This window comes from Crinia signifera, chromosome 1 (assembly GCF_055691185.1).
Source record: "Crinia signifera chromosome 1, ASM5569118v1, whole genome shotgun sequence".
NCBI classification, from domain to species: Eukaryota; Metazoa; Chordata; class Amphibia; order Anura; family Myobatrachidae; genus Crinia; species Crinia signifera.
The window spans coordinates 398,884,834-398,909,875 of record NC_139217.1 but is presented as its reverse complement, the minus strand read 5'-3'; the positions used below and the strand labels follow the sequence as shown (position 1 = coordinate 398,909,875).

Sequence of the window (25,042 nt, the reverse complement as noted above, 5' to 3'; positions counted from 1 at the left end):
AGTTGGACTAATCAATCACCATATACTTCCTATTTTGGACCACATTCTACATTTTCAATATTCTGTACTGTGCGTGTGTGGCCTGTGTATTTTGCCTGTCACATAACTCCGTTCTGTGAGGTAGACATTTAAACCCACTTACCACAGGTGTGTTTTTGCTTTGAAAGTGACATTCTAATAGCATCAGTGCTGTGTTGTTGCATCAATGGAAAGTGACGACACAAATGTGTTGTTCAAACATAACTTTAATAAGCACATCAGTGGCAACATAACATCATTGCCTTGGACACAGTTGTATGAAGCAATATTCATTTACCCCCACGCTTTGACGCCCTAGACCCCTTTGCAGGTTGTGTGTCTTTTTGCGTGTGTCTGGTTGTGCGGCGTGTGGGGGATGGGAGTGGTGTTGTTTGACCCGTGCCACTGCTGCTCTGGGAGGCTGGGCTGTGTGCGGCTGCCAGCAGATTGCGTTCCTTAAATGACACTGAAATATCTTCCAACAGCCTGCTGTGTGTACTCTGCTGCTGGATAAGGGATTCCATAATTGTTAGCATGCGATTTTGGAAGGTGAGATTTTCTACACGCATCTCTGTCATGCACTTTAAAAGGGTCCGGTTGTCCTTGTGCAGGAGAGTGAGGGTTTTCCCAATTCGCGAAATCTCCAAATGGATTTTGTCCATGTTCTGGGCTTGTCGCTGCAATGCGGCTTCGCCGCGCTCTTGTTGTGCTGCCCAGGATGATGTGAATTCCGCACCTGGACCACAAGCTTCCTGTGGTGGACATATTGGCAATTGTGGCCGCTGTTGAATTTGTCTGGGTGGAGCTGATGGGTTTGTGTCGCTGAAATGGGCCAAGTAGTCATCCTCCTGTTCTGCTGCTGCAGGTGCATTGTCCTCTGGTATCTCCACACCTGTTATAATGAAAGGTTATGATGAATATTTTGTCATACTACATTTATGCTATCACACTAACATTGCCTTATTGAATAATTTGACACAACGAATTAGTTTTGCAAGTGAGAACTTCTGTTAGATATGTGACAATGTAAAGTGACCATATGATGTAAATAAAAACATATATCCTAAGCATTATGTTATTCTTGCTCAGTCATCTTTTCCTGAAATGAACATGCCTATATGGGTATTATACTTTCATACCAATGATAACAATGACAGTATGGACACTGTAGAGGCTGCTGCACATTATTGTGTGTGTGCTTGTTGGAAGCGTTGGTATGGTTGCAAACACTCGATGTGCGTTAGCTTAGAAATGCATCTAACCTGACAAATGTTCATACAACTATAACCATTTGTTGAACATAATTGGCACTATACCAGGCATCCTCAAACTATGGCCCTCCAGCTGTTGTGACACTACACATCCCAGCGTGACTTGGCCAAGTTTTAGCATGTGGTAGTACCCAAACTCTGGCAGCCCATGATGGGACTTGTACTTTCACAACAGCTGGAGGGCCAAATTTAGAGGATGGCTGCACTATACCATGTGTTTGTTAACTGCTGTATGTGCACATTAACATAGTACTGTGATTCCTGGTCAATTCCCCTGTGTAATGACTAATAAGGCTGGAGCCTAATAAATGCAGCTAATGCAATCACACAATCATTATTGGTGCTGTCACCATGAAAGGCTTAACTCTTCCACAGCCGCAATACTGTTTGCTAACCACATGTAATGGAATGCGAAATATAGCTTTAAGGTGTTAAAGGTTACTGGCAAATAATGTGTGTTGCCTAATTGCAAGCAGCTTCACTCTAATGTAGAGTATGTGATGTAAACTGAAACATTGGTGTCAGCTGCTGCACTGATGATGTGCCCAAAAAAGGTTGTGTTCATTAGTTGCATCTCCACATTAATTAGTTTGATTGTGTGGGAAGTGTGTTAGTGAAATTGGCATGGAAATGTTTGCAGTCCAACACACCCAAACCATTAACAAAGATGATGAGTGAGTTAGGTAAGTAATTTTATGAGTTAGATGTTTATTTTGGTTAGGCCCACAATCCACTTATTCTGGTTGTAAGAAGGACACACTCAGGCTCACGGATGGTGTGGCTTTGAAATATGCCATAGTGTAAACTAATTTCCATCTGACCTCTGTTCTGCTGGGCAGACATCACACCAACTTCCAATCAACCAGCCATCTGGTTGTTTGGATTGTTTAAAAGGTGGTACTGGATGGGAGCGAATGTTTTTGTTACTGTGGTTTTAATGTGGGCTACATCTTAACAACAACAAAAACTGACATGCAAACATGGTACTGTAGTTGAATCGGTTACATTTAATGATTTTGTCAGCTTAATTTAGAGCAATATCATGGGTTTTAAAACTCTTTTCAGATTGGACTTTGCACCCATCCAGTACCAGGTTTTTATTTTTCCCCAAACAACTACTTGTTTGGAGGGAAGTTGGTCTGATGTGTGTCTTGCATTAGGCGTTTGTTCAGACTAATCTAGTATCCCAAATTTCATGTCCGTGTCAATGTACATTTGCACAACATACAGCGCTTTTTAATTTCTGTGTGTGTGGTGGATCAGTGTTATTTGGGGTAGATTAGCCCTACTAAACAAACTCACCACACACAAAATAACATTAGCAACTACAGGAGTGTGCTAATTATTGCCTCATTGACACATCGATTGAACTCTGATTAACCACACCTGTGCTGATGAGCATGAGCAGATATTTTGCACATAAGCACAGGTGTAAACTTACATTTATCTACACTACAGGGATGAGGGTGTCCATTGCACCTGGTTATGGTCATGGTGTGTGTTATGTGTCACATGATCATAACTTACGTTTGTCTGTTTGTTGCTGCTGAGTGGTGTGGCGTTGTGGGGTAAGCACAGGTGGTAGAATCACCATTGGTCCAAGTGGTTGGGAAGTTACTGTTTGAGAATCTTGTGCTGAAAAAACAGAGATAAATGACAAGTGTCAACAATGGAAATTAAACCTTCAAGGTTCATGCCAATACTGTGCACACAAATTTCACAATGACACATTGTGCTACACCTGATGTGGATCACAGACACATGACACCAGCATGCTTTGCACCAATAGTCAAATAAATGCAGGATCAAATGTAGATGATGAACATCCTGGAAATTGCTTTACTCAAAACCAGACAATAGAATGTGGGAACAATTTACCTATATCAAGGTCATCATCAGTGGCTTGAGGGGCCACCGAGACCGTTGCTGTAGGGGCTGACTGGCGCACACTCGCTGGACCAGCAGAAGGGCTTGGCGCTGCAGATAACACAACAATATATAAGCACAGTACCAACAACACTTCAGTCAACAAAGGTACATATCTGGAAACATATATAGCCGTTGGAAAAAACCTACATGGGAACATTTATGTACATACTGCAACCAATATACTGGTACTAAGATTTGTACACCAAAAAGCACAAAACCATTCCTTATTGGCCATGGCAAAAAATGAGAGAGAAAGAGAGTGTGAGAGTGAGAGAGAGAGAGAGAGACACACCAAATTACACAAAAAAAAAAATAATAAACATACATTGAAAAATAGGATTACCCATTTCGATCTCGAAAAAGTCCCCAAGGGGAACATTGTACACACTGGAGAGTGGTGTGGCATGGCTCCTTGTGTGGACATAGGCCGGTGCAGGACGTATTACTGTATGGAGATAGGAACATAAAATATTATTCCCACAACACCATACAGATACACACACACACACAGGCAAAGATGAGGATAAATTGTAACACACCTCTCCCAGCATCCGATACATCCCCTTGGCCATGGTCAATTGTGAATGAGCCTGTTGTCCTGTGTGCCCTTGAGGGGTCAGTGTGCGTTGCAGGACGGGGTGCTGTATGGATGTGTAAAGGGAGACATTCAAAATGTAAGCCAAACAGAGAGAATGGGAAACACATACAGACAGAGTTTATGCTGCAGCTGACGCTGTGAAGACATATTAACCTCTCCCGACATCAGAATGGCCATGGGCAGGGTCAGTGGATGATGCTGCTGATGACCTGTGTGGCCTTGATGGGACAGTGTGTGCTGCTGTGCGCAATGCTGTATGGTAGAGAGAAGTGAGTATTAAATTGACGAAACCATAGAGAGAGAGAGAGAGTGAGAGACAGAGAGAGAGAGAGAGAGAGATAGAGAGAGAGAGAGAGCCATACAGAAAGAAAGAGTACATGGTGTGTTTGTATTAGTGGTAGAACACATACCAGTCTCCACATCAAACAACCCGCCTTGCCCTTGCTCAGTGGAGGATGCTGCAGATGTCCTGCGTGACTGTGCCGGAACCGACCGTGATGGTACCTTGGATGCTGTATGGAGAAGACACAACAAAGGAAACTTAGCCAACACTACTAAAAGAGAGAGAGAGAGAGAGAGAGAGAGAGAGAGAGAGAGAGAGAGAGAGAGAGAGAGAGAGAGAGAGAGAGAGAGAGAGAGCCATACAGAAAGAAAGAGTACATGGTGTGTTTGTATTAGTGGTAGAACACATACCAGTCTCCACATCAAACAACCCGCCTTGCCCTTGCTCAGTGGAGGATGCTGCAGATGTCCTGCGTGACTGTGCCGGAACCGACCGTGATGGTACCTTGGATGCTGTATGGAGAAGACACAACAAAGGAAACTTAGCCAACACTACTAAAAGAGAGAGAGAGAGAGAGAGAGAGAGAGAGAGAGAGAGAGAGAGAGAGAGAGAGAGAGAGAGAGAGAAGAGAGAGAGAGAGAGAGAGAGAGAGAGAGAGAGAGAGAGAGAGAGAGAGAGAGAGAGAGAGAGAGAGAGAGAGAGAGAGAGAGAAGTGTGCATAATGAGTAATTTGCCACAAACAATATCAATCAAAAGGACACAGACAATCTCTGCATGGCTGTAATGTACACACCACAGTCTCAGTCACAGCTGCAGAGGGCCTTCCTGTTGGTCAATCCCCATGGTGTCACTTAGGCGCTTCTATGATTGTGGACTCATATAATATTTTGATGACGCACTTTATAACAATACACACCTGTGTCATCATCTGATAATTGCACATCTTGCAATGCAACTGAACCACAGTGTGCCTTTTGAAGTCTTGCAGCATGACGACTAGACACACCAGTAGTGTGGGGACCACGATGGTGTTGCTTTTGGCTAGACCCATGTTTGTGTCCGGACACAGAAGATCCAGAGGGGGATGAGGTGCGGTCTTTTTTAGCACGGGCAGCTGTGATTACATGCACAAAGAACAACAAATAACACAACAAAATAATACAACAACAACACACACTATACATGTCCCCATTACAAGCCCTTACAAACACATGTCAACATAGTGGTTGTGTTGACGGAATGTGTCCATACAAAATTACTGCCAATCAGAAAAAACATGTGCGCCATGTATCATGTGACCTGCACAATTACACTAATTATTGAGGGTGCCTCATTGCTGATTAAACTATGTCAGCTAAATAACTCTGCACAGAACAATACACAGCAATATGAATCCCTTCCCCAAAAGTTATACTCACCAGCATGACGGGCATCAGAATCAATGACACCTGGTGGACTGATGACTACCTTGGGTATCAGAGTCGCCATTGCCCGCTCATAGGGCTTCCACTCAATGTGGGAGGGCACATTGGCCCCATACTTGCGCTCATGTTTCTCTGCCTTGGTCATCTTAGCCTTTACACGGCGGCGAATGTCATAGAAGCGCTTCTTACAGCTGGCAAAGTCACGCTGAATAGACCCGTGGGCATTGACCACTTCTACTACAGTCCTCCATATAGCTGCCTTTCGTCCAGCAGAAACTGCTTGCAGAAACAGGGGTGCCTTGTATTTCATTATAGTGTTCACAAGGGCACTGCTTTCAGCAGCCGTGAACATAGGCATCTTCTTGCCAGGGTTTTTGTTGCCCTTTTTTGAGGCAGCAGGGGTGGCAGCAGACACATCATCATCATCATCCTCATCATCACCCACACCTTCCTCTGGCATATATTCCTCCTCCTCCTCCTCAAGCAAATCATCACCCACCAACACCTCCTCTACCTCACCCAAATCCATGAAGCTATCCCCACTCTCAGACATTTCCCCCTAAATTCAAAAGACAAACACACAGAAATATAAACACAAACAACACTAAACACACTCCAGCTCCTTCACTCTAACACAACACACACACACACACACACACACACACAAATATAGACACAACAGCCACTTAAACAAAAAAAAATAAAAAACAAACTTTGACAATACAAAGACAAACAATAACACAAGACACCTTTCAGCAACAATACACAGTCAGAAATCACACTGATCAAAATACTCACCACACCTAACAAGCCACCTCTGCTCCTCTCTCCACACTCCAACCTACACCCACAAGCATTAGTGGGTCAAACAGGACTTATATAGGCCTGTGTGAGCCCTCCCATGTGTAAACACAAGACACCAATCACAGGTCAGCTTCCGTTTACGTCTTCACGTATGTTAAACTGTTTACGACTTTTCGTAATGTAATCTACGAAAAATCGTAAAATAACTAAGGTTTCAAACAAAACTTGTTACGACATTCGTATTTCAATGTACGAATTTCACGGACGATTTTTACGTACGTAAAACAGCATACGAATGGCTACGACATCGGAAAATACGACTTTTCAAAATAAAACATCTTTGTACATTCCATTCCGGAATACGAATACGTCTACGAAAACAGCGTGCGTACACATTCGTAACACCTCGACATACAAATACGAATACGAATTTTAATACGAATCCATATTAGTACATTTCCCTCATATTGTTGCTTTGGGGCTGTGGGAGCAAAGCTAAAAAGAGCAACTGCACATTGCTATAACCATATTGCAGAGTTGAGGTGGGTGTAACAATCTAAAATCTAGGGTGAGATTTAATGCCTCCCGAGTTCAGCTGCAGTGCGAGATGTCTGCCGAACTCTGATGTTTTTTTTAAAGGGGAATTAGCTTACAAGGCATAGTTTTACATTTGGTGGACATCTCATCATTAAATATCGCCCTAGATTTCAGTTTGATACACTGTAGGCTAGTACTGTATTTGTCGGCTACATGCAAAAGCAGCCAGGATTTAGCCTGCACACAAATAAAAGTATTGAAATAAATATATTTGCACTACTTATGCTTGTTCCAGATCCAAAGTGTTTGTGTTTTTATTTGCTCCCATCTCAAAATCAGCCCCTATGTATCATGGGAATAATTACTAACCTACAAATACACACCATGATGACTGTTACTAAGCAACATACTGTATTATCATTGTATATCATGGGATAGTTAATAATCTGCATATAAATGTTGTGTACCTTGTGGCTAATACGTAGGTTAAGCATTATCACTGCATATTATTGTTATAGATAACAAGATATAACCATAGGTTGCTGCTTATCACTGTGCACCATGAGGCTAATGATAACATCAGTGCATACTATTGGTGTAAATGCTAAGTTATATAGTCAGAATGTACCATGGGGAAAGCTAATAAGCTCATTGGGCCTAATTCATGTTTGGTGCGAATTGCTGACCTGCAGGGAACATTAGGTGTCATTAAAATTCAAATGAAACCAGATCGTCTGTGCACCCTGCCTCGGATCACCATGGCAACCCATCGTTTGCGATGGTTTTAGGCACTGGCCAGCCTGTGTGAGCTTTCTGATGTAGGATCCGCACACTCAGACCCTAGATCCTGGACCCATCACGCCTTCAAAACGGGGTGACATGACCCTCATTTGAAGAACGGTGTTGACATGCCAACAATACTGCGGCTGATGGGGCTGTAAGTGATATCGCAAGACAAGTTCACGCAGGGAAGGGCCTGACACACTACAGTACTGTAATGGGCCCCATACATCAGCAATCACAATTTATGGATTTTTAGATATTGAGATATTTTGGCCAGATAAATGGATTTTCAGATCTATCCGACTTTGCCCACACATTACAGATTTTTTTCAGTGATCGGCAGATTTTTCCATCTAAAGATTGCATCTTCATATCTGGAAATTGCCCCAATCGATTGTCATTTCAGCTGTTCTAAATGTAAATAGATGAAGAAGACGAATTGGGAATGCCCACACATCTAAAAAAGATCCGCAGATAATACCAGATTATTAAACATGTTTAAAAACCTGATTAAGCAATCGATTGGCGATTCTGATTGGGATTGCCAAAAGGGGGAGCCCACACATCTAAAATTAATTGTGGCAATCATCTCTATATCTGAAAATTGTCACAATTAATTGCTGATGTATGGGGCCCTTAACACACACAGCTGGGCATGCATATATAGATTCTATATATAGATTCTATATGCAATTAAATTAAATTCCTGGGGGTAACGGACGGTCGCACTGCCAAGACACAGCTGGGTATGCATATAGATTCATATGCATGCCCGGCTGTGTCTCGGCAGGGCAACTGTCCATTACCCCCAGGAATATAATTTCTACACCATTTTGGGTAATTTACTCCTGTTCCCTGACCACTGCTTTAGTATCTAAAGATAGTTATCTGCATCTTTTCACAGCATCCTATTACAACACATAGGGCCAGATGTACTAAGCTTGAAAAGTGATAAAATGGAGAATTATAAACCACCAGCCAATCAGCCATTCTATAGACTGGCAGAAAATGACAGTTAGAGGCCAATTGGTAGGTGGTTTATCACTCTCAGGGGTAGATGTATGAAGCAGTGATAAGGGAGGAGAAGTGATAAAGTGCCTGGTACTTTATCACTGGCCAATCAGTTCCCAACTGTAACTGAACAGTCAGGAGCTGATTGGCCGGTGATAAAGTAACAGGCTCTTTATCACTTCTCCTTCCTTATCACAGCTTCATACATCTACCCCTCTATTTGAATCACTTTTCAAGGCTTAGTACATCTCGCCCATATACTTTTATTGGGTACTTGTTTAATAGCAGGGCGCACTGTATGCTCTAAGTGTACAGGACTATTCTCGGTAGTAAAATCACTTTGCATCGCATCTCATGGGCCATTTTAGTGCCGTGCGAATTTATTCACTGCTCTGTTGGCCCCAGGAGATCGAATCGCATTGCATCTCCCGCAAAATCGCTGGAAATTCTCATATGCTAATGGGGCTGCCCAGCACCCCCCGCCCTTCTCCGCCCCCCGTTTGGCATGTGGGGTGCGTGCACCCGGTGAACCGAAAGTTTGCTGTGGGTGCACGCAACACTGTGTCTGCACATTCACAGAAACACACCTGCGCAGACACAAAACATCGGTCATCCATGCGAACACACTGAATGAATGAATGAATGAATGAATGAATGAATGAATGACTGAATGAATCTGAATAAGGCCCAGTATGCATGCATATATGTATATATATATATATATATATATATATATATATATTTATCCAACAGACAGCGGCACTCAGCAATACAAACGGACTCAGGATAGCAGGATTTGCCAACGTTTCGAACCACTTTTATTGGGTTCTTCCTCAGGACACCCAATAAAAGAGGTTTGCAACGTTGACAAATCCTGCTATCCTGAGTCCGTTTGTATTGCTGAGTGCCGCCGTCTGTTGGATGTGTTGGATCCCTTCGGGATCATTGGAAGGCACCACTATTTACTGCTTGCTGTTGAGGAAGTGCCGCTCCATACTGGACATTATATATATATTTATATATATTGAACAACATGACAATAATAGCGCCAACATCTGTTACCTCCAAAACAGAGCAACACTTAAATTGCTCCATCAGGCGCAATCGAATTGCCACCAGTGCGCACAACTATACAATTCCTTCCATGGAGGAGAGGAACAGCATTAGCCTTTTATTATGTAGGATCAGGGCCGGCTCTACCATTAAGCAGCTTTAGGCAGCTGCCTAGGGTGCCGGGATCTGGGGGCAGCACCACCAAGACTGCAAATAAAAAAATCAAGGATGTCTATGAGGATCCTTGTTGTACTTAATGCAGGTGGCTGCTGTGGTCGCCAGCCCTGAGATGGAGCTGTTGTCCGCCAGCCTGCGGCAGCACATGAGATCTGGTGATCGGGCAGGCTCCATCTGTATCTGCTCCCGACCAGAATCAGTACAATATATCCTACACAGCCTTACTGACACTGTTCTAGTCTGCTGGCTTTATGGTTCTGTATAGATTATTTTGCTTCCTTTTTCTTTTTTATTCAGTCTGTGTTTTCTTTTTTGTTAATAAACAAGCAGCAGCTGATTGATGTTGTGGGGGAGGCTTTCCAGTTCCACCCAGAGGGATATGTCTATTGTTCTTTCACAGTTTGCCCTGCAAATCAATAACTACAGTATAAAAGCAGACAATCAGGGTATCCTGGGCATAGGCGAATCTAGAATTATGGAAATGGGTGGTCCCAGATCTAGACATAATAGTAGGAAGACCTTTGCGTGGCAAAAAGGGGGCATGGCCTCATGGGAAGGAGGCGTGGCATCACAAAAAGGGGTGTGGCATTACACTTTAGACCATACACAGTAATGCCCATGACACATTTTAGCAAACTCTGTAATACCCATTACACATAAAGCCACACACCGTAATGCCAATTACACATAAGGCCACACACCATAATGCCCATTACACATTGTGCCACACATCATGATGCCCATTACATACTGTATAACAAACCGTAATGCCCATTACATATTTGCCACATAAGTGCTGCTTACCTACGTGCTCATTGCTAGGGGGTTCTTGCTTGATGGCACCATAGTACCCATTACACATGATGCCACACACCATAGTACTCATTACACATGATGCCACACACCCTTGTACCCATTACACATGATGCTGCACACCATAGTACCCATTACACATGATGCCGCGCACCATAGTACCCATTACACATGATACTGCACACATGGAATAGGTACATCTGTCAGACCACACTTAGGTCTACAGTCATTAGGTCGACCCCACTAGGTCGACTGGCAGGAAGGTCGACCTGACTTAAGGTCGACATGGGCCAAGTTCCACATGACTTAAGGTCGAATTTGCATAAAGGTCGACATGAGGAAGGTCGACTGGTCATAAGGTCGACATGGGTTGTTCACTGTTTTTTTTCCCGAATGTCGACACAGTCGACATGGACACAGTTGGCAATGAGAATCGGACCCTCGCATCGCTCGCTTCGCTCGCAATGCTTCGGGCACGGTGGCTCGCTTCGCTCGCCACAGCTTTAATAACCTCCTCCACGCCCTAGTGGATGGTAGGGCATAAAATACCGCCTGTCAGCACATGTCGGCTCAAAAAACAGTGAAAAACCCATGTCGACCTTATGACCAGTCGACCTTCCTCATGTCGACCTTTATGCAAATTCGACCTTAAGTCATGTCGACCTTGGCCCATGTCGACCTTAAGTCAGGTCGACCTTCCTGCCAGTCGACCTAGTGGGGTCGACCTAATGACTGTAGACCTAAGTTTATTCTAATAGATGACCGCTTCCCGCACACATAATGTCCCTTACACATGATGCTGCACACATAATGCTCCTTACACATTAAGCCACACATTATGCGTAATGCCCCCACATACCGCCACTTGTAGCGTCCCTTAAGCAATGCCCCCAAAAGTGCCACTTACTGTAAATTTTTATATGAGCCTTCGCTGCTGCTGCAGGGAGAGATGGAGAGCAGTGCAGCTGCTTCTATGGGGAGAGGAACAAAGCGCAGCGCAGAGCACTCTCCCACTCCCCTCCTGGTGTCCCCTCTAGCCGAGTGGACATTTGAAATATTGTGTGCGCTGTTGTTGTGCGTGACGTCGGGGGAGCACGCCGGGCGCCGGCACCACATGCTTAAAGGGGGGGGGGGGGGCGGGCTGAGGTGAAAGCGGGGAGAAGAATTGGAGCGGAAGCTGCAGGGGTGACAGTCATTGATAGCTGGGCAGAGAGCAGGGGGCTTCCCAGCTGTATTCAGAGCACTGCAGGTCACGGCTATTTGAAATAATACCCCTTTCACAACAGCAAATGCAAGGATTTACCTGGGAATATGGTCCCAGGGTCATGCAGGGACATTCCCAGGCTGACCCCTTATACACCAGCCAAGTCCCTGCATTTTCTGGTGTGAGGGGGAGGGACAACCACTCCCCTCTCCCTACCCCCCTTTAACCAACCAGCTATATCTTCGGACCCAAATGACCCATTTACATGAGACCAGTATCATATTGAAGAACTTTTGAGTTGGCTTCGAATGATTTTGGGCCTGTGAAACTGGGCTGTTTGGTTCCAGAGAAATCTGCCCTCAAAGAACATAAACAGTCATGAAATTACTTTTAAGAAAAAATGGTTTAACCTCAATATCCGTGGAACCAATTAACCCATATGGATCCAGCCTGGTATCAGATTGAAGGCCCAGCGATTTGGGTTCGACTGAGATCAACCTCGAGCTTCAGTGATGCCGAAGGGGGAACTGGCAGCCGTTGAACTGGGTGGGGGTCGGAATTAGCAGGTCCCATGTTATCCTATAGGGAAAACGTTCCAGCTTTGCCTGGCAGTATCTCTGGTTCCCAGGGGGCTAGAGACACGGGTCTGGGCTCGTTGGAAAGCCCCATCCCTCAGCTACAAAATGTGTGCACCCCCGGACCACCCCCTAGATTTGCCTATGTTAGGTCGGAGGGGCACAAAGAGTGCCTATTGTGTGATGTTCCAGGTACAGAAGTAATATGTGACTCCTGTAATCCCAATACACGGATCCTTGTGTGTATGATGCACAGATTGCATGGGATCTAAGCATGTCCAGGAGGTGGCTAGTTATCTATCCAGTATTATCATATTACGTACAAAGACCCAGCAGTGCTACCCACTGCGTCCATCCCCGAACCAGGCCCGGTGTACACATATGTAACTGCACACAACGATGGACTCACCTTGGTCGTCTCCACTCTTCTGACCTCTTCTGCCATTATCTTGGGAGGACACTTGTTCTTACATTCCTTGTAGTGGCACAGATCCCTAGATCCCTGGTGCTGTCACATACATGCTGGTGCTTCTTCATTGTGCACCGGTACGCTGTGTTATGCGGTTGGCAGACGACCAGGTTAGATGCAGGGAATAGATGCTGTATGTATGCTCACACAGCATCTATTCAGAGAGACAGAGGGGTTGGGAGCGTGGCCAGTAGCTCTCAGAGTACTGGCCATACCCCCGCAGCGGCTGAAACAGGGCGTGGCCTCGAAGGAGTGCTGGGACCATAGACCACGCAACCTAATTTGGGGTCTCTCCTTGCTTGTGGACAAAGTTGGGAGGTATGTGTTAAGCATCTTCTCTTATCACCAATACACCCAATCCTATCAGTGTTTGACTGCATTATAAATGAGTGGTCCCCACCACATTACTGATTATAGCAGCCTAGCAGGTCCCCATCTCTTATAATACCCAATATTACACCCATCATTCAGTATGACTGTATTGATTATATATCGTTGCCCCACTGATTGTAACAGGCAGCTCCTATACATGGTGTACTTACAATAGAATATAATAGCATATTGACCAGTCAATGTGTGTCTTCCCCCCCAGCCAAGATTGTAGCAGGTACTCCAGTGGTATTATCTACAAGCTCTACTGCCCCATACACACTAGATCATATAATTTACAAATTATGTTGACAATGATTTCCCTTGAACTCCTGGGTGGACGATATAGAGCAGACACACTGAATGATATTGTTAGCGATATCGTTCCGTGGCGTCATTGTGTCTGATCTCCGTACATGAAGTCCATGGCAACAGCAATTCACACCTATCAACCACACTGGAATTCCATCCTATGGTCCAGATGTACTGAAGGTCTAATTTAGACCTGACCACTCACCTGCAAATTCGCAGATGACTGTGAGTTAGATAGCCAGCACCCAGGGCCGGTGCAAGGCACCGGAGCGCCCCAGGCGAGTCGGGGTGGGGGCGCCCCGGTGCCGGGGGGGGGGGGGAGGTAGCTGTCCTGCGGCGCTGTGTATTTGTAAGCCTCTCCCCCCCCCCCCCTCACCTCTGCTCCGGCGTTAGTACGCCGGAGCTCCCGTGCTGCCGCTGCGCTGTCAGACTCCCGGCCGCCTGTCACTTGGAAGGACTCGGGTGCCTGAGCGCTCCCGAGTCCTCCCGCGCCGACCATACCCGAGCCTGCCGCCGACGTCACTGTAAAATGAGTGACGGGCGGCGGGCGGCTAGCGGGCGGCAGGGGATCGTTGCCGCCGGACAAAAGGTCATGTTGGAGACAGGGGGGGACACAAGGTTTGTGGCGGGGGGTGGGCACTAGAGGTGCTGCGCCAGTGGTGCACACCTGGACACCACTGGCGCGCACCTATTGTATGTTAGTGGTTTGCCCGGAGATTTTCCGGGACAGCCCGCTGCGGCAGCGCAGCTGAGCCCGGAAAATCTCTGGGCAAACCACTCAAGGGGTTAAATACACAGCGCCGCAGGACAGCTACCCCCGCGGCACGGGGGAGGGGGAGCAAAATGCCGCCCTCCAGTGGCCGGCGCCCTAGGCAAATGCCTAGATTTGCCTAGTGGTGGCGCCGGCCCTGCCAGCACCCAGACAGTGAAATCCTGCCATGTGCAAGTCTGAGAGAGAATTGTGAATGGAACGCTATTCACTATTGTCTTCACTCACCATGGAATGATTTTCCCGGTCTGTGCAAATGTGAGCAGATCGGTCCCTTCCATAACTCAGCAACATACTGTAATCAGGCTAATCAGCCGACGCTGATATCATAGACACTCCCATAAACCGTCTGGACACAGCTGCATTTTTCCTGACACACCCAGAAAACACCCGGTTACCACCCACAAACTCCGGCATCCTGTTATTTAAATTGAAAGGGGATTGTGATTAGATCTATACACTATTTTGACCACTATTTGGCCTTGGGCATACATGCTACGAGCCATAGGCATGCCCAGTCATTCCGTAATTGAACAGATTGCAAAATTGCACAACTGAGATCAAGTCTGAAGTCTGATTTACCCCCTAAGCTAGTGGTTCCCAAACTGTTCCCACCTAAGCACCATGGGCTTCACCCTGTGCGCAGTGTTTTTTTTTTTTTATATTTTAAAGTGTTCTTCCATCTCCTAAGCATAGGCCATACAGCCATCGGTACCGGACACCTGAATGCATTGTGATGTCATTGTCATTGTGATGTCACACTAACCCTGCCTCCCTACACAGAGCACTCCCAGCTGCTGTCAGCTACTTTGTACTGGCAGTTTGTCACACACTGACTCTTTCTGAGTATTTGTGATGTCACAATGGTAACTGCCTACTGTATACCAATGCATTGCTGTTACTTCTCTCACAAACCCACGACACAGACACATCATAACCACTGCTATCATTAACGTCCTCCAGATACCTCTCGTAAAACTTGATGTCTTCTCATATATACCCAGCCTTCTAGGGTACAGATACCCGCAGGAGGTAAGTATCTTGCCTCACTTGGATTCGCCTGCAGACTTGGAGCTTGGCTATCCTAAAAATAATGACCAGCTTGTTTACTATCAATGGAGGTTCTGCCCTGGGTCACCAGCTTAACCTTGGCTGGATTTTTGTCTGTAAATATAGAGACCCGCTCAGATGTTGGGTGCCTTCTCACCAGGGGCTGGCTGGCAACTTTTAGCCTAGGGGGCAAGTTCAGAGCATTGGCCCATAAGTAAAAGGGGGGGGGGGGGGCTGGGATAACCAGTACACCGCAGGCTGCTCCCCCTGCATAATAACCAGGACACCAAGGCTGCTCCCCCGCATAATAACCAGGACACCACAGGCTGCTCCCCCTGCATAATAACCAGGACACCAGAGGCGTAACTAGAACTTTGTGGGCCCCATAGCAAATTTTTTGAAGGGGCCCCCCCAACTCAGGTCTCCAATAAAGTCAGCATGTCTATTGCCGCACAAGAGGTGTGGTAAGTGTTGCCAGCATCTTAATGTTGGCACAGCAAGCAACCCACTCGTTTGTGAAGATTTATTTTTCAAAAGCTATCCTCTATTAAAACTCTGTGTGTCCCGAGTGCTGGCTGGCGGGCAGTGTGGGTGGTGGGGTCACCAGGACTGTATTCCAATACAGTCCACAATACAGGTCCTACATACACTGCTTCTCACATACATACATACATACATACATAAATACATACATTCATCCCCCTCCTTTCTTTTATATATATAGAGATATATCTATATATACATATCCATCTATATATCTATACACTGCCTCCCACATACACACGCACGCACATACATACATACATACATACATGCCTACATACATACAGTCCGCATCATGGCGGTCCTGATGCCAAACTTTAGTATACCGATGTTGGCATCAGGACTGCCTTCAGAAAGACCGGCGCTGGAACTGCATAGAGGCCGGAATGCCGACAGACGGCATCCCAAATGGTAAGTATGCGGTAAGCAGGATACTGAGAAAAGGGGGATAGGTTTAGCCACTAGTGGGGCGACTTACGGTTAGGCTGCGGGGGAAGGTTTAGGCACTTTATAGGGGGTTAGGTTTATGCACTAGTGGGGAGGGGATGGTTAGGCTGATGCAAGGGAATGTTAGAAGGGCAGTGGAAGAGGGGAAGGGTGCTATGGAACCTCTGTCATGATTCTCAGATTCAGGATGCCGAGATCATTCTTTTGACCACCAGCATCCTAATAGCGTAGGTATCCCATCCATACATTGCCCTTCACATACATACATACAAGCATACACAGCCTTCCACATACACACATACACTGCCTTCCACATACATACACTGCCTACCTCATACATACATACATACATACATACACACACTGCCTTCCACATACATACACTGCCTACCTCATACATACATACATACATACATACATACATACACTGCCTTCCACATACATACATGGCCTACCTCATACATACATACATAGCCTTCCTCATACATACAGCGTAGGTATCCCGTCCATACATTGCCTTCCACATACATACACTGCCTTCGACATACATACACACACACACACACACACACACACACATACATACACTGCCTTCCACATACATACACTGCCTACATACATACATAGCCTTCCTCATACATACATACATACATACATACATACATACACTGCCTACCTCATACATACATACATACATACATACATACATAGCCTTCCTAATACATACATACATACATAGCCTTACATACATACATACATACATACATACATACATACATAGCCTTCCTATACATACATACATAGCCTTCCTAATACATACATACATACATACATACATACAAACACTGCCTTCCACAAACATGCATACAGTGCCTCCCACATACTGTACATACATACATACATACATACATACATACATACAAACGGTACATACATACTGCATATACATACCCTGATTCCCATATCCATCAATCCATATATATCAATATACTGACTACATACATAAACTGTATACCCCAACCCAAATTTCCCCCACCGCCACCTCTTTGCGCCAGGGAATTACTGCTTATGCTTACCGCTGTCTGAGTGCTGCTGGAGCTGCTGCTGGCAGTTGCTGCGGCCAGCTTTAGGCTCAAAATGCTTCGGGGGCCCTGTCACCGCCGCCGGCAGGTGCTCCTAGGCGCTGCTGCTGGGCTGGTGCGGGGGCCTTATGCATCGCGCTGGTGCCGGGCAGAGGCCCTGTCCCTGCCGTGGTGCTCCTAGCAGGCAGCACGCTGTTGCTGGGCGGGTGCGGCGGGTGCGTTGTGTGAGTGTCTCCACTCCACTCTCCTGTCACAGCGCTTGTTATGCACTGCGCTGCTGCCGGGCGGGGACCCTATCACTGCCGCCCGTGCCCGGCTTCTACCTCATCTTGCCGAAAGGTGCAGGGGGTTGCTTGCTGGGCTCGCGGGCCCCCGGAGCGGCCGGGCCCCATAGCAAGTGCACCCCCTGCACCCACTGTAGTTACGCCACTGCAGGACACCACAGGCTGCTCTCCCTGCATAATAACCAGGACACCACAGGCTGCTCCCCTGCATAATAATCAGGACACCACAGGCAGCTCCCCCTGCATAATAACCAGGACACCACAGGCTGTTCCCCCTGCATAATAACCAGGACACCACAGGCTGCTAACCCTGAATAACAAGGATACCAGGTACTTATGTAGTATCTGGACGCCCGATTAAAAAACCGGGTCCATCGCATGCGACGCAATGCGATAGACCCGATTTTTCCATAGGATTCATTGTTTAAATGGACTGTGTCCATTTTAACATAGGATTCTATGGGAAAAAGGGTCCTTTTCATTTCCCACTATCCAACTACGCATGGAGTTGGATATAAACCTGTGGCGAGCGTAGCGAGCCCGAAGCGTGGCGAGCGCAGCGAGCCCCGCGAGGGGATGCAGAATACTTTTTAACAAATCCGCGTCCCCTCGCTGCACTCGCCACGCTTCGGGCTCGGTGGCTCGCTGCGCTCGCCACAGGTTTATATCCAACTCCATGCGTAGTTGGATAGTGGGGAAATGAAATGGACCCTTTTTCCCATAGAATCCTATGGAAAATCGGGTCCATCGCATTGCATTGCATCGCATGCGATTTGGTCGGATGCGATGCGATAATCGGGCGTCCAGATACTACATAAGTACCGGATACCATAGGCTGCTGCCCCTGCACAATAACAGCAACACAGGCTGCAAACAGAAGAAATAATTTGGGATTTAGGTGCTCCCAATTTTAGAAAAACCCAAAATCCCAGTGCTTAATGTGCCCGCTGCAATATATATGGAGGTGGGGTAGTAGCTGGGATAGATTATGAGGAGGGGGCGGATGCAGCATGGTGTGCGGAGGAGAGGAGATCACTTGCCAGGCTTTAATTCAAGTTCACAGGAGGAGAGGAGCTGCGCGCTACACCTCCCCCTTAGTCAGCCCAGGCTCCTGGAGACTACAGCTGCAGTGATATATACAGCCTGATGGATTGACCAGGGGTGGGTATTCAGGTATTGTGGCAACTCCTGTACTGCTGCTGCTACTGTTGCCGTCTCCTTAATGTACATCTGCACAGGGGACAGCCCGGACCATGAGCACAGCCTGCCTCTGTCCCCTTGTGCTTTTCCCTGCTGCCGTCTGCTCAGTGCTGGCTCTGCCTGCGCTGTCATACAATTTGACAAGTGCGGCAGCAGCAGTTCAAAGGAGCAGGATCAGCATAGCAGGGAGAGTGCCTCTCCAGCGCAGAGCATCCCTGCTTTGCAGGCTGTCCTGACTCCTGAGCGGCTAGCGTCGGCGGCCATGTTTTGAAAGACGGCTACAGGAACATGGCCGTCGGCGGTGGAGGAGGAGGTAAGGCGGCCCACAACAGCACCTATAGAACGCCTGCTTCTCACCACATGTTTGGGTACCACAGGCCGATAATGAGGCCAGTATGGTGTTGCTGACACTTCAGCAACAGGCATGACAACAATGACTCTTGTAAAAGTTAGTTCTGCTTTGACTTCTCCAGAGTGTGACTTGTCTTGTCAAGAGGCTGCAACAGAATGAGAACCAGCAGTCTGGGCACCCTTATTTATAACCTTTAGAATGTTCCGGAACATTCTAGAATGTTCCGGAACGAACATTCCAGAACAGAGGTTATAAATAAGGGTGCCCAGTGCTGCTGATCCTCATTCTGCTGCAGCCTCTTGACAAGATAAGTCGCAGCATAGCATAGATAGTCTTAGCTAAGACTATGCTAAGACAACGATATTCTATGCTTAGCTAGGCTATACTAAGACTAAGGTCTTCAGTGGCGTAACTAATATTTTTGCGCCCCCCCCCCCCCCCGCCGAAATTGACATCGCCGCCCCCCCATAGCCCCTGCCCTGCCCTGCCCACCCAAGTACAGTTAAGATCCTCCCTTACCCCTCCACATGCCGCCGCATTCCTGGTCCGGCACCACAGATATCCTCCTGGCGCCATCTCCTGCAGTTATGGAAAAATTACATGGCAAAATGGCTGCCCCCTAATAGCAAACAGTTTTTATGGATGCTAGATGAGGCGGCCGCCTCCTCTAACATTCCTAAAAAGCTGTCTGCTGTATGGGGGCAGCCATTTTGCCATGTAATTTTTCATTATAGCATGAGGCTAATGATAACTAGATAAACATCACTGAATGATATTGGTGTAAATGCTAAGTTAGAGTCAGAATGTACCATACATGTTTGGGTACCACAGGCCGATAATGAGGCCAGTATGGTGTTGCTGACACTTCAGCAACAGGCATGACAACAATGACTCTTGTAAAAGTTAGTTCTGCTTTGACTTCTCCAGAGTGTGACTTGTCTTGTCAAGAGGCTGCAACAGAATGAGAACCAGCAGTCTGGGCACCCTTATTTATAACCTTTAGAATGTTCCGGAACATTCTAGAATGTTCCGGAACGAACATTCCAGAACAGAGGTTATAAATAAGGGTGCCCAGTGCTGCTGATCCTCATTCTGCTGCAGCCTCTTGACAAGATAAGTCACAGCATAGCATAGATAGTCTTAGCTAAGACTATGCTAAGACAACGATATTCTATGCTTAGCTAGGCTATACTAAGACTAAGGTCTTCAGTGGCGTAACTAATATTTTTGCGCCCCCCCCCCCCCCGCCGAAATTTACATCGCCGCCCCCCCATAGCCCCTGCCCTGCCCTGCCCACCCAAGTACAGTTAAGATCCTCCCTTACCCCTCCACATGCCGCCGCATTCCTGGTCCGGCACCACAGATATTCTCCTGGCACCATCTCCTGCAGTTATGGAAAAATTACATGGCAAAATGGCTGCCCCCTAATAGCAAACAGTTTTTATGGATGCTAGATGAGGCGGCCGCCTCCTCTAACATTCCTAAAAAGCTGTCTGCTATATGGGGGCAGCCATTTTGCCATGTAATTTTTCATTATAGCATGAGGCTTATGATAACTAGATAAACATCACTGAATGATATTGGTGTAAATGCTAAGTTAGAGTCAGAATGTACCATACATGTTTGGGTACCACAGGCCGATAATGAGGCCAGTATGGTGTTGCTGACACTTCAGCAACAGGCATGACAACAATGACTCTTGTAAAAGTTAGTTCTGCTTTGACTTCTCCAGAGTGTGACTTGTCTTGTCAAGAGGCTGCAACAGAATGAGAACCAGCAGTCTGGGCACCCTTATTTATAACCTTTAGAATGTTCCGGAACATTCTAGAATGTTCCGGAACGAACATTCCAGAACAGAGGTTATAAATAAGGGTGCCCAGTGCTGCTGATCCTCATTCTGCTGCAGCCTCTTGACAAGATAAGTCACAGCATAGCATAGATAGTCTTAGCTAAGACTATGCTAAGACAACGATATTCTATGCTTAGCTAGGCTATACTAAGACTAAGGTCTTCAGTGGCGTAACTAATATTTTTGCGCCCCCCCCCCCCGCCGAAATTTACATCGCCGCCCTCCCATAGCCCCTGCCCTGCCCTGCCCACCCAAGTACAGTTAAGATCCTCCCTTACCCCTCCACATGCCGCCGCATTCCTGGTCCGGCACCACAGATATTCTCCTGGCACCATCTCCTGCAGTTATGGAAAAATTACATGGCAAAATGGCTGCCCCCTAATAGCAAACAGTTTTTATGGATGCTAGATGAGGCGGCCGCCTCCTCTAACATTCCTAAAAAGCTGTCTGCTATATGGGGGCAGCCATTTTGCCATGTAATTTTTCATTATAGCATGAGGCTTATGATAACTAGATAAACATCACTGCATGATATTGGTGTAAATGCTAAGTTATAGTCAGAATGTACCATACATGTTTGGGTACCACAGGCCGATAATGAGGCCAGTATGGTGTTGCTGACACTTCAGCAACAGGCATGACAACAATGACTCTTGTAAAAGTTAGTTCTGCTTTGACTTCTCCAGAGTGTGACTTGTCTTGTCAAGAGACTGCAACAGAATGAGAACCAGCAGTCTGGGCACCCTTATTTATAACCTTTAGAATGTTCCGGAACATTCTAGAATGTTCCGGAACGAACATTCCAGAACAGAGGTTATAAATAAGGGTGCCCAGTGCTGCTGATCCTCATTCTGCTGCAGCCTCTTGACAAGATAAGTCGCAGCATAGCATAGATAGTCTTAGCTAAGACTATGCTAAGACAACGATATTCTATGCTTAGCTAGGCTATACTAAGACTAAGGTCTTCAGTGGCGTAACTAATATTTTTGCGCCCCCCCCCCCCGCCGAAATTGACATCGCCGCCCCCCCATAGCCCCTGCCCTGCCCACCCAAGTACAGTTAAGATCCTCCCTTACCCCTCCACATGCCGCCGCATTCCTGGTCCGGCACCACAGATATCCTCCTTGCTCCGTCTCCTGCAGTTATGGAAAAATTACATGGCAAAATGGCTGCCCCCTAATAGCAAACAGTTTTTATGGATGCTAGATGAGGCCGCCGCCTCCTCTAACATTCCTAAAAAGCTGTCTGCTGTATGGGGGCAGCCATTTTGCCATGTAATTTTTCATTACAGCATGAGGCTAATGATAACTAGATAAACATCACTGCATAATATTGGTGTAAATACTAAGTTATAGTCAGAATGTACCATGGGTATAGCTAATAAGCTCAATGGGCCTAATTCATGTTTGGTATGAATTGCTGACCTTCAGGGAACATTAGGTGTCATTAAGATTCAAATAAAACCAGATCCGTCTGTGCACCCAGCCTCGGATCACCATGGCAACCACCGTTTGCGATGGTTTTAGGCACTGGCCAGCCTGTGTGAGCTTTCTGATGTAGGATCTGCACACTCAGACCCTGGATCCTGGACCCATCACGCCTTCAAAACGGGGTGACATGACCCTAATTTGAAGAACGGTGTTGACATGCCAACAATACTGCGCTGATGGGGCTGTAAGTGATATCGCAAGACAAGTTCTGTACATGCACAGAACGGGTCTTTCAAGATGATATAGTGACATTCTGATTTTTTTCCCCTAGACTAGAGATGGGTATACCTTGACAGAAGCCTATAACCAAGCAAAAGTACAGACTGCACGCTGCCGAGATGGTGCAGCAACTAGTAAATACTGCTGAAGAAGTGGGTGGACTTGGAGGCGGGGCCCAGGGCATCACGCAGGGAAGCGTGTTATACACAAGGGCCTGACACACTACAGTACTGTAACACACACAGCTGGGCATGCATATATAGAATCTATATATAGATTTTATATGCAATGAAATGAAATTCCTGGGGGTAACGGACGGTCGCACTGCCAAGACACAGCTGGGTATACATATAGATTCATATGCATGCCCGGCTGTGTCTCGGCAGGGCAACTGTCCATTACCCCCAGGAATATAATTTTTACACCATTTCGGGTAATTTACTCCTGTTCCCTGACCACTTCTCAAGTATCTAAAGATAGTTATCTGCATCTTTTCACAGCATCCTATTACAACACATAGGGCCAGATGTACTAAACTTGAAATGTGATAAAATGGAGAGTGATAAACCACCAGCCAATCAGCCATGCTACAGACTGGGTTTAGAAAATGACAGTTAGAGGCCAATTGGTAGGTGGTTTGTCACTTTTCAAGGCTTAGTACATCTCGCCCATATATTTTTATTTTTGTCTGGTGCTAAGCAGATGAATTTTAATTGATGTTTGGTTGCTATGGGTTTAGCAAAGTTTTACACCTATTATTTGTGCTTGTGATATAGTTATAAAATAAAAAAAATGTACGCTGTGGGATAATTTAGTACAAAAGCTTTCACTGAGCACTATTGTGGAAGTACTAAGCTGAAAAGTATTTCAAACGTGATATATTGTTAAACAAGAATTTGTTACTGTGGGGTAGATTTATTAAGCTTGGTGAAGTGATAAAGTATCTGGTTTTTATCACTGGACAATCAGCTCCTACCTGTCATTTTTCAAACCAAGCCTGTAACATCACAGTTAGGAGCTGATTGGCCGGTGATAAAAACCAGACACTTTATCACTTCACCGAGCTTAATGATTCTGCCTCTGTGCAACATGACTAATAACGTTTCCAGCATCATCATTTCAAGTTAAACTAATGTAATAAATAAATAACAAACTTTCAAATTAAATGTTATTACGAAGAAACAGCAAAAGCTCATTTGTGGTAACCAGAACGAATGGCCAACAATACAACAATACAAAAGCTGGTGATTCCCTGCAGAAGCCTATGGGCTTCTTACCGCATCGCTGTTTGAGGGATCCGTCACGGATCCCTCCCAGCATGCCCTGCGGCCGGCGCGTCAGTCTGCACATGCGCAGATGGACTCCCGGGTCACAGACCCGGAAGTCCAGTGCCGGCACCGCATCGCAAGGGACAGCTCTTATACTGTATATAATTCTAATAAACTCTGAAATCCTAGCATAGTAGATGTTTATTCATTATTTCAGAAAGTGAAAACTCTTATGAAGATTGTAAATCCAAAAATCTTTCTTCTTAAAGTGATTTAGAATATAATCCCCTTTACAGATCCCTTGTTTAAACAATGCTGTACACAGTACCAGCCCATTTAATTGGGAGTTTTTACAATGATAGGAATTCTTAAAATGTAAAGGCAAAAAGGTTAAAGGTTTATTAGCCAATTTCCCATTGAGGATCTTTATTTACTAAGGGTTGTTATATAGCACCTACAGTACATAATAGGCAGCATGTTACAGACAATACATACTCCTTACAACATAGACACACTACAGTTCATTTTTTTAGAACAAACTTACCTACTTTTCCAGCGTATATCTTTGCAGTGCTGGAAGAAACAGGAGCACCTGTATATTGTAATATTATTCATGTGTGCGGATGTGTTTCATTGTGTATTATGTTCACATTTAGATGTTATCAGATAAATCGCAAATTCACTTTTACATCTCATGCAAGAAACTATTTTGTATTCCCATTTTAATACATCTATTCACTTTGTTCAGCTTATTCTTTTTATCAATAATACAAAGGTTCTTTCATAATATGTAATAAAACATGAATAGAAAATGTGGTTCCTATATAAATTGTCAAAGTTACTGTGTGATTCATCTTAA

The 25,042-nt window shown here is 45.8% G+C and overlaps 1 protein-coding gene across 1 annotated transcript; it reads right to left on the bottom strand.

Annotated features, from left to right (window-relative positions):
- Nucleotides 1–227: 227 nt before the first annotated feature.
- LOC146031314 (uncharacterized) lies at nt 228–3,909 on the bottom strand. The gene is made up of 5 exons (XM_083158442.1): nt 3,758–3,909; nt 3,562–3,663; nt 3,168–3,266; nt 2,817–2,924; nt 228–910 (listed from the first exon to the last, which is right to left on the bottom strand). The coding sequence occupies exons 2-5, from the start codon at nt 3,563–3,565 to the stop codon at nt 309–311; spliced, it is 813 nt and encodes a 270-aa protein (XP_083014568.1). The 5' UTR covers nt 3,566–3,663; nt 3,758–3,909; the 3' UTR covers nt 228–308.
- Between the last annotated feature and the right edge of the window lie 21,133 nt (nt 3,910–25,042).